The 11,341-nt window shown below is 37.3% G+C and overlaps 1 protein-coding gene across 1 annotated transcript in view; it reads right to left on the bottom strand.

Moving 5' to 3' along the window:
* The window catches only part of eps8a (epidermal growth factor receptor pathway substrate 8a), a 109,836-nt gene that overhangs the window by 15,256 nt on the left and 83,239 nt on the right, over positions 1-11,341 (bottom strand). The window contains exons 13-20 of the mRNA XM_046040449.1: positions 10,817-10,965; positions 10,308-10,491; positions 10,193-10,227; positions 8,906-9,017; positions 8,288-8,428; positions 6,849-7,092; positions 5,578-5,761; positions 4,442-4,574 (exon numbers count right to left, since the gene is read on the bottom strand). Of these exons, the coding sequence (XP_045896405.1) occupies positions 4,442-4,574; positions 5,578-5,761; positions 6,849-7,092; positions 8,288-8,428; positions 8,906-9,017; positions 10,193-10,227; positions 10,308-10,491; positions 10,817-10,965 (1,182 nt within the window). The remainder of the gene's footprint in view (positions 1-4,441; positions 4,575-5,577; positions 5,762-6,848; positions 7,093-8,287; positions 8,429-8,905; positions 9,018-10,192; positions 10,228-10,307; positions 10,492-10,816; positions 10,966-11,341) is intronic.

The raw sequence follows: 11,341 nt of genomic DNA on the forward strand, positions 1-11,341 counted from the left end.
AATTCTGAGATCAAAGTCAGAATACTGAGCTCAAAGTCATACATAATTCTGAGATCAAAGTCATACATAATTCTGAGATCAAAGTCATACGTAATTCTGAGATCAAAGTCACAATTCTGAGATCAAAGTCACAATTCTGAGATCAAAGTCACAATTCTGAGATAAAAACCTGAATTCTAAGATTATAGTCATAATTCTGAGATCAGAAGTCTAAGATCAAAGTCAGAAGTCTAAGATCAAAGTCATAATTCTGAGATCAAAGTCACAATTCTGAGATCAAAGTCACAATTCTGAGATCAAAGTCACAATTCTAATATCAAAGTCACAATTCTAATATCAAAGTCAGAATTGTGAGAATTTTGACTATAATCTTAGAATTCAGGTTTTTATCTCAGAATTCTGACTTTGATGACTTTGATGCGACTTGGATCTCAGATTCTGAGATAAAAACCTGAATTCTAAGATCAAAGTCACAATTCTAAGATAAAAACCTGAATTCTAAAGGTTATAGTCACAATTCTCAGAATTCTGACTTTGATCTCAAAATTATTAAGTCACAATTCTGAGATCAAAGTCAGAATTCTGAGATAAAAACCTGAATTCTAAGATTATAGTCATAATTCTGAGATCAGAAGTCTAAGATCAAAGTCAGAAGTCTAAGATCAAAGTCACAATTGTGAGATTAAAGTCACAATTGTGAGATCAAAGTCACAATTGTGAGATCAAAGTCAGAAGTCTAAGATCAAAGTCACAATTCTGAGATCAAAGTCACAATTCTGAGATCAAAGTCACAATTCTGAGATCAAAATCATACATAATTCTGAGATCAGAAGTCTGAGATCAAAGTCAGAAGTCTGAGATCCAAGTCACAATTCTGAGATCCAAGTCAGAATTTTGACTTTGATCTCACAATTATTAAGTCAGAAGTCTGAGATCCAAGTCAGAAGTCTGAGATCCAAGTCAGAAGTCTGAGATCCAAGTCAGAAGTCTGAGATCCAAGTCAGAATTACGACTTGGATCTCAGAATTACGACTTGGATCTCAGAATTACGACTTGGATCTCAGAATTACGACTTGGATCTCAGAATTACGACTTGGATCTCAAAATTGCGACTTGGATCTCAGATTCTGAGATAAAAACCTGAATTCTAAGATCAAAGTCACAATTCTAAGATAAAAACCTGAATTCTAAAGGTTATAGTCACAATTCTCAGAATTCTGACTTTGATCTCAAAATTATTAAGTCACAATTCTGAGATCAAAGTCATACACAATTCTGAGATCAAAGTCAGAAGTCTGAGATCAAAGTCAGAAGTCTGAGATCAAAGTCAGAATTCTGAGATCAAAGTCAGAATTGTGAGAATTGTGACTATAATCTTAGAATTCAGGTTTTTGTCTTAGATCAAAGTCAAGATTCTGAGATCAAAGTCAAAATTCTGAGATTAAAACCTGAATTCTAAGATTACAGTCACAATTGTGAGATCAAAGTCACAAGTCTAAGATCAAAGACAGAATTCTGAGACAAAAACCTGAATTCTGAGATCAAAGTCAAAATTCTGAGATCAAAGTCACAATTGTGAGATCAAAGTGAGAATTCTGAAATAAAAACCTGAATTCTAAGATCAAAGTCAGAATTCTGAGATCAAAACCTGAATTCTAAGATCAAAGTCAAAATTCTAAGATCAAAGTCACAATTTTAAGATTATAGTCATAATTCTCACAATTTTGACTTGGATCTCAGAATTGTGACTTGGATCTCAGAATTCTGAGATAAAAACCTGAATTCTAAGATCAAAGTCATACATAATTCTGAGATCAAAGTCATACATAATTCTGAGATCAAAGTCATACACAATTCTGAGATCAAAGTCATACACAATTCTAAGATCAAAGTCAGAATTCTGAGATCAAAGTCAGAATTCTGAGATCAAAGTCAAAATTCTAAGATCAAAGTCAAAATTCTAAGATCAAAGTCAAAATTCTAATATCAAAGTCAGAATTCTAATATCAAAGTCAGAATTCTAATATCAAAGTCAGAATTGTGAGAATTGTGACTATAATCTTAGAATTCAGGTTTTTATCTTAGAATTTTGACTTTGATCACAGAATTTTGACTTTGATCTCAGAATTTTGACGAATTCAGGTTTTTATCTCAGAATTCTGAGATCAAAGTCACAATTCTGAGATAAAAACCTGAATTCTAAGATCAAAGTCAGAAGTCTGAGATCAAAGTCAGAAGTCTGAGATCAAAGTCAGAAGTCTGAGATCAAAGTCAGAATTCTGAGAAAAGTCAGAATTCTGAGATCAAAGTCAGAATTCTAATATCAAAGTCAGAATTGTGAGAATTGTGACTATAATCTTAGAATTCAGGTTTTTGTCTGAGATCAAAGTCAAGATTCTGAGATCAAAGTCAAAATTCTGAGATTAAAACCTGAATTCTAAGATTACAGTCAAAATTCTGAGATCAAAGTCACAATTGTGAGATCAAAGACAGAATTCTGAGACAAAAACCTGAATTCTGAGATCAAAGTCAAAATTCTGAGATCAAAGTCAAAATTCTGAGATCAAAGTCACAATTGTGAGATCAAAGTGAGAATTCTGAAATAAAAACCTGAATTCTAAGATCAAAGTCACAATTTTAAGATTATAGTCACAATTCTCACAATTTTGACTTGGATCTCAGAATTCTGAGATAAAAACCTGAATTCTAAGATCAAAGTCATACATAATTCTGAGATCAAAGTCATACATAATTCTGAGATCAAAGTCACAATTCTAAGATCAAAGTCACAATTCTAAGATCAAAGTCACAATTCTGAGAAAAGTCAGAATTCTGAGATCAAAGTCAAAATTCTAAGATCAAAGTCAAAATTCTAATATCAAAGTCAGAATTCTAATATCAAAGTCAGAATTCTAATATCAAAGTCAGAATTCTAATATCAAAGTCAGAATTCTAATATCAAAGTCAGAATTGTGAGAATTGTGACTATAATCTTAGAATTCAGGTTTTTATCTTAGAATTTTGACTTTGATCACAGAATTTTGACTTTGATCTCAGAATTTTGACGAATTCAGGTTTTTATCTCAGAATTCTGAGATCAAAGTCACAATTCTGAGATAAAAACCTGAATTCTAAGATCAAAGTCAGAAGTCTGAGAAAAGTCAGAATTCTGAGATCAAAGTCAGAATTCTAATATCAAAGTCAGAATTGTGAGAATTGTGACTATAATCTTAGAATTCAGGTTTTTGTCTTAGATCAAAGTCAAGATTCTGAGATCAAAGTCAAAATTCTGAGATTAAAACCTGAATTCTAAGATTACAGTCAGAATTCTGAGATCAAAGTCACAATTGTGAGACAAAAACCTGAATTCTGAGATCAAAGTCACAATTGTGAGATCAAAGTGAGAATTCTGAAATAAAAACCTGAATTCTAAGATCAAAGTCAGAATTCTGAGATCAAAACCTGAATTCTAAGATCAAAGTCACAATTTTAAGATTATAGTCACAATTCTCACAATTTTGACTTGGATCTCAGAATTCTGAGATCAAAGTACATAATTCTGAGATCAAATTCATACATAATTCTGAGATCAAATTCATACATAATTCTGAGATCAAAGTCACAATTCTAAAATCAAAGTCAGAATTCTGAGAAAAGTCAGAATTCTGAGATCAAAGTCAGAATTCTAAGATCAAAGTCAGAATTCTAAGATCAAAGTCAGAATTCTAAGATCAAAGTCAGAATTCTAAGAAAAAAAGTCAGAATTCTAAGAAAAAAAGTCAGAATTCTGAGTTGAATGTCAAAATTCTGAGATTAAGGTCGAAATTCAGAGATTAAAGTCAGAATTCTGAGGAGGAGGAAATGCAATGCTACCAAGATGACCAATCACAGTTTGTATAGTCTGTATCGCCACAACGTGTAGTTACATGTTTGGATTGCTTCGCGTACACTATGTGGAAAACTGATTATTAGCATTTAAGTCAGTATGGGTAAAAGCTTTTTTCTTGTCGTTGTTGAAAATGTGTCTACGAGCTCGTCCCTGTTTGCTGCTGCTCGTGTTTGTCTGATAAGCCAGTCAGCTGCCTGGAAGCTCCTTGATCTGCAGGACTGTAACCTGAGGCAACATTCATAAAACATCATCATCCAACAATATCTAATAGCCAGCTCTCAACTCTTTCTGAAATGGCCCAGAAAATGTTTGCTTAACTATGACATGACATGATGCCGATAGTCTGTACTGTAATGTAACTATACACATCAGGTCATTGTTTGTTTTTGGGAGTTGACAGTGGTATTTTTGACAGTGGTACCCTAAAAAAAATTCTTTCAGAATAAAGCACCTTCTCAAACGTAAAAAGGAAAATGTGTTGCAGAGAAAAACGCGATGTCAGCAGTAGATTGTTTCCTGTCGGTGACATCATGTTTGACCTTTGACACCCACCTCCAGCGCTGCCTTCTGAACAGTGACCTGGCTGAAGACTCGAGCTCCGTCGTCGGGACAAACCGTCTTCAGCTCCTCCTTGTTAAGAGAGAACAGCTGAGCGCCGGTCAGGACGCCGAGGCTGGTGATGGTGCTGCACAGAGCAAACACCCACAGTCAGGTCTGACACCACCTCAAACACTCAAACTCATAAAATCAAGTTTATGACGTTGCACAACTTGAAATCACAAAAACCACACACAAATTCAGACAGATGGTTCTTTTTAAAGTTAAATATTCAGTAGTTATTCAATTTCACAATTAGGTATTCGTTTGCTTGTCAGTATCAAATAATAACAATATTACTTCTGACTTCTTTCTCTCTGTCTCTCAAAATTAGACAACAGTCATCATATTGATTTCATAATTTTACTTCGTATCTTATAATTTAGACTTCAGTATTTTAAACTGCTTCAACCAGGCAGTAAACAGACTTCCACACGGTCAGCAGCGTTTCACATTTCCTGCCAACACATTCTCACTTGTCACTCACTTGTCACTTGTCTCACTCGTCACATATGGACGCTTGGTCAAGAACCCTTGGCGTCGTTTTTGTAACGCCCTGGGTACCCTTTAGCATTATTTTATGACATTTAGTCAAGTTAGCAAAATATATCCAACATCCGGTTTGACTTTCAAAATAGAAGTACTTGTTAACTTTGCCATTATGAAATGGCACGTTATGAAACGTCACAATTTTGTTTAGGCACCAAAAGTATTTGGTTAGGTTTAGGAACAAATCAAGGTTTGGCTTGAAATAACATTACTTAAGTGATTTAACTTACATAAGTCAAGTAATTTTAGTTGGGTAACTTAAATAAAAACATTCAATGTTGACTTTTGGCTTCACACGGGAAAAGAACACTGGCCTCCTGGTTGAAAGTCTAGATTCTGGCCATCCGTCCACCCCAACCACCTCCTTACTCTGACTTTTCTGTTAAATATCTACCGTTAAAAACTGACACTGCAGGGTTTCCCTAAGTGCGTTACAAACTGACGGCAACAGGTCTTGCCCATGCGTCCATACGTGAAGACTTGTGAGTACGAGCGGGTTGTTCCTGCGGCTGACAGTTAACACACTGTATAAAGAGACTCACACTGGGCTGAAGCCTTTGGCCTCTAACCAGGCTTTGACCTCGTCAGGTGACGATTCGTAAGTGATGCTGAACGACGGCAGGCTGCCGCTGCGGGAAGGAGGCGGAAACTTCTTCTGAGCGCTGCGACCCAACGTCAGTCTGTGCATCAGCTCATCCTGAACTTCCTCCATGTTGGATTTCCTGCCTGCGTAGGGGGGGCAAGGACAAATGAAAACCACAACACGGTACAGACTGTAAACAAACATTAGACCGGAAGTGTACTGATTTTTAATTGGTTTTAATTTTTTTTAACATTTTGAGTCGCAATACTTAATAAGCTCTAATATTATTTACAGTGTTCAATCTCTCAAACTAACCGAACCAATCTAATAACAAAAACGTTTTGTTCTCAAAGAATCCATTTTCTCGCAGTACATTGAAAAAACAAAAAACAAAACGTAAAATTAAATTACTTCAATCACTGAACTCCCTCAGCCTATATTTGGGACGGGCCTTTAATTCCTTTCCGGCAAAACTCTTGCTGAGCAAAGATGGGTAATATGCTACTTGTTTATTTTAACCAGTATGAATATTATGAATATAAATTTGACTTTTTTCGTCCCTGCTTGTTCATCATACCAGTTAGTCTGCATTGTTTGCATTAGATGTTGTGGCGGGGGGTGATGGTACAGTGGATAAGACTATGCCTTTGGTGTGAGACCTGGGTTCAATCCCCCACTGTGACCCATCCACCAATGCGTCCCTGAGCAAGGCACTTAACCCCTCGTTGCTCCAGAGGCGTGCGACCTCTGACATGTACAGCAATTGTAAGTCGCTTTGGATAAAAGCGCCAGCTAAATGAATAAATGTAAATGTAAGATGAATTGAATGATTGAATGGTGGGTTTCAAGGTTTTTTTTTTTTTTTTTTACATCAAACTTCTACAAAAAGAAAAAAAAACACAGATCAAGCTTCTGCATTTATCTGTCAAAATGCGTTTCCACACCTGGAAATTTAAGTTTTATGGGATTACAACTTTAATCTCAAAAAATTACAACTTTATTCTCAAAAAATTACAACTTTGATACAGAAATATTTGACTTATTTTTTTTGTAAATATTGTGACTACTATTGTGTAGATGGCTTTTTCTTTTTATACAAAGCTTTAAATGCTAAAATGATGGAAAACTAAATGTCAATTACAGACAAATGACTTGATAAGAAGTTCTCTTTAGCATTCAAAGCTCCAGAGTTTCTGACTGCAAAACATTTCGCTGTCCTGTTGGACTCACGGTTGACGGGTGCAGGTCTCTGGTTGGTGTGGTCCCTCATGGCGATGCTGCCGTTGTCGCTGGACGTGGTGCTGTTCTGGCGGCTGATTGTGCTGCTGGCGTTCGGCTTGTGGGGCTCGGCGGCTGGAGGAGGCAGCGGCGGCGTGGGGAGTCTGGTGGCGGCGGGAGGGGGCGGCGTGGGGGCCGGAGGCATTGGCGTCGCTACGGGTTTACTGGGGATGTAGTCCGTCTTCGTAGTCTGCTTCTGAGAGAGGATAGCTTTTATTTACAGATACAGATTTACTGAACGTCTGATTTACAGTCTGCAGGTTTTTAGATAGACACATTTTCTTTTGGTATTTTCACCTTAAGTTAAAATGTTTCTCTAACCTAATATTTACAGACGGCACGAAACCTTCTGACAACTGAAATGTATGCAGCTCAAAGTCTTAAGTCGTGTTGTCTGTTTGTTGTTTACCTCGTTCAACTCTCCCAGTAATTGCTGGAAACGTGAAATGAAACAAAACATGGTGGTAATGAGATGTTGAAACAAAATGTGTTTTTCACAGCAGCAAACTCACGGCAGGGAAATCTACAAAACCTACTGAGATTATTGACAACACCGTCTTAAACTGAGAGGATCTATTAATTAACTAAACATATTGATTGTAGCCTAGAAAATTCTTCAAAGGAACAGTCTGACATGTAGTAAAATAATCCTGCTAGCCATCTTACCAACAAACAGATTTGAGATCAGGGACATGTTTAGCCTAGCTTAGCACAAACACTGGGAGCAGAGGGAAACTGCTAGCCAATGTAGCTACAGACCAACTAGCATTATCATTATGTTTTTAGGTACAGTAGTTAGCGTTATGGTAATGCCAAAAATGTTGAACATCCAGCATTATGGTAAGTGTTAGTAGCTCACTGATGAGCTAGCCTGTATTATACCAGGACACATTTAGCCTAGCTTAGCACACTGGAAGCAGAGGGGAAACCGCTAGCCTAGCTCAAAGTCCTCCGATTTGCATGATTATTAATTAAAAAGATGTGGAAACATAATTTCTTTTGAAAAAAGGAGACATTGTGGTTTTACCAGGAATTTTAGCAGTGTTGGAGCCATTTTTTTTACCAATAAACCAGCTAATCTATTAAAATTTTTATTAAAATGTATTAAATAAAATGTGAGACTGTTCCTTTAAAATAAATAAATAAATAAATAAATAACTAAATAGGTCCACAACAAAGCACACAGGAGTTTGTAGAAAAAATTATTGGAGAAAAAATTGTGAAACTCAGCAAACTAAAGGTATTCGTCACGGCTCGCCCTACCTTGAACAACTCAAACTCCTTCTTTGGCATCATAAGCTTTAATTGTTGAAAATAAAACACATGAATGGAGATGAGGGAATGAAAGTCATGAAACGTCAAGTAAACACGGTGATGTTCGGTTCTCCTACCTGTATGGTGTGGCTGTAGATGGGCTCTCCTCTGCCGGTGATGTCCACTGCTTTGGTGATCTCCAGGATGTTGTTTGGCACGTAGCCGGACGCCCCGCCACCGTTACGAACCTTCCACCACTGCTTCTTGTCGTCAAGAACCTGAGAGACGAGCATCAGGGTTTAAATTTTCATTCGGACTTAAGTTAACGTAAGTATTCTGTAGTGTTGTGTAATTATGTTTGCAGCATTTTTGCTTAGTTTAATCAGCACATGAAGTCCTTAGTTTATGAACTTATTTAACAAAACCATTTTAATTCTATGCTTACAAACATGTACACGTTTTTCTTTTACTAAATTTGACTGAAATTTTAACTAAATAAAGTATATAAATAAATAAATAATAAATAAAATTAAATAAAGGGGTTTTTGTATTCTCCACCACAACCACACACCAGGCACCTGACCAGAATGTATATAACGGCTGAATTGGGAAATTTATACATCCGTGATTTTTTTTAATACACTAAAGTTTAGTGTATTAAGTTCGTAGCACAGCTTGTTGTAAATATATGGATATTTTAGACCCATACATGAAATTTAATTATTTATATTTAGAAAGACAAATAAGAAACAAACCTCGACGACCTCGTCTTTGAGGACAGACAGCTCCGTGTTGTTTCTCCCCACAAAGTCATATTTAGATTTGGCAAACAGTTTTGGTTGGCCTCTGCTGTCTGCATCAAAACTTCTGAAATATATCATCAATATATATTAACAGAAATAAAATCTATGGAGCTACTGGAATGAGTATTCATCATTAATAGTACAAATATTTTTATTTAATTTTGAAAAATCCTCTACTGTCACATATGAAAGCAACAACAAAGCAACTATTAACTCAATAACTTAATAATAAGTGGAATGGATCTACCAAAGGTTAGCTGTTTTTTTTATGCTAACGATATTACCGCCATGGAGAAGTGTCCCAACTTTAGATCAAGTTACTGAGAGAAAAATTTAATTAAAGGTGAAAAAGACTAAATGAGAAGAAAGAGGGTCAATCAGTGGAAGGAGAAACATCTGAAGGAAATCAATTTGTCCAGTATAGATCAATTTCTTCAGATTTTCATATTGAACCACGAGAATAAATCACCCAGAATAAAGAGATTAATAAAACACACACATCCAAGTCAGAAAGAGGAACTCAGAGAAGTTTGAAATGTCTTATTCATCAATTAAATAATATATGAATAAATACTGAAATTATATTCATAATATTTGAATCAATCAAAAAAATAAATACATAAATAAAAAAGTAACTCCTAACTTATTTATTTTTACATTCAAATTCAAATTTTTGTTTTTCTGTGTTATGAAATAAATACAAAATGCAATACATAAATACAAAATTATCGTATTTAATGTATTTCTATATTTTAACTAATCTATTAGTTTATCTGTGTTTATAAAATAGATATCAAATGCTAAAATACAGAAATGTATTCAATTTATTTCTACATTTTAACAAATCTTTGTTTTTCTGTTTATGAAATTAATAAATGCAAAGTACAGAAATGTAATTTAATTGTTTTTATATTTTAACAAATCTATTTGTTTTTCTGCGTTAATAAAATAAATAAAATAAATGCATAAACATAGGAAAATAATTACAAACCTTTAATTACTGATTATTTAACTGCTATATTTCTTTATTTCAGCCTTTATGTATGTATTTATTGATGAATAAGTCACATTTACTCCTCCGTAGTTTAAAGTGCAGCTCAGGGATCAGTTCTCCAGGGCGTCATGTGACCTCAGAGTTACCGGTCTACGTGGCGGCTGACGGCCTGTTTAAAAGCAGCCACGGCCGCGTCCTGATCCAGGATCTGCATGCGTTTGTAGGAGGTGTTGGAGAAGGCGTACCCGTCTGCAGGAGGGAACTTCTGCACCGCCGAATGCTGCACAAACAGACAGGAAGTAAATGAAACGGCTCGTTCCTGTGATTTAGGAAGACGTAACCTGTGATATATTTACTAACCTCCTGGGCCAGTCTGAGCTTCAGCTCCTCTTGTCTCAGGATCTCAGCGTTGGCGAGAGTCTCGGCCAGCTGAGTCAGCTCCTGTTCTCTGGACGGAGTCACCGACGGGAGCGCCGGAGGCTCCCAGCAGTCCCGAAACCTCAGCACACAGGGAGGAAAGTAATGATCCTTCGGCCACTCCAACCTGGACATATTAAACACGACAACATTTATCTTAAACGGCGTCCAGGAGAAGAAGAAACCTTTTGGTAAAATATACTCAGTATAATATCATGTATTTATTACACAATGTTTTTATTATGGACGGTCCACCAGCTGACGATGATGTGGCAACTGATAACTGAACTGCTGACACTAATGATAGTAGGAAGGCTTTCCTCTGTGATAGCGTGAATAGCAAAGACGAGGAAGAGAGAAAATAGCGAGGGATGAAGAAGAGACAAAGACAGAGATTGTCCAAAGTATGGGATCATTTCAAGCCTCGGTGTCGGACCCCGCCGGGGCCTCACCTGCTTTTGGTCCATCCGTCTCCCAGCGTGACCCACAGGTGTCTCTCCTCTGCCGACCCCGAGGCGTGCAGGAAGTCGATGGCCTCACTGGTCAGCAGAGGAACCACGACGCTCCGGGCCAGATCCACACTGCCGGACGCCTGGATCACCTGAGGAGGACAAGAGGAGGAGGACAGGAGGAGGAAAAGGAGGAGGAGAGGTGAGGGACAGGAGGAGGGACAGGAGGAGGGACGGTGAGGGACAGGAGGAGGGACAGGAGGAGGGACGGTGAGGGACAGGAGGAGGGACAGGAGGAGGAGAGGGACAGGAGGAGGGACAGGAGGAGGAGATGAGGACAGGAGGAGGAGAGGTGAGGGACAGGAGGAGGACAGGAGGAGGAGATGAGGACAGGATGAGGGACAGGAGGAGGGACAGGAGGAGGAAAGGTGAGGGACAGGAGGAGGGACAGGAGGAGGAAAGGTGAGGGACAGGAGGAGGGACAGGAGGAGGAGAGGTGAGGGACAGGAGGAGGAGATGAGGACAGGA

The sequence above is a fragment of the Micropterus dolomieu genome, linkage group LG23, assembly GCF_021292245.1.
Source record: "Micropterus dolomieu isolate WLL.071019.BEF.003 ecotype Adirondacks linkage group LG23, ASM2129224v1, whole genome shotgun sequence".
Lineage (NCBI taxonomy): Eukaryota > Metazoa > Chordata > Actinopteri > Centrarchiformes > Centrarchidae > Micropterus > Micropterus dolomieu.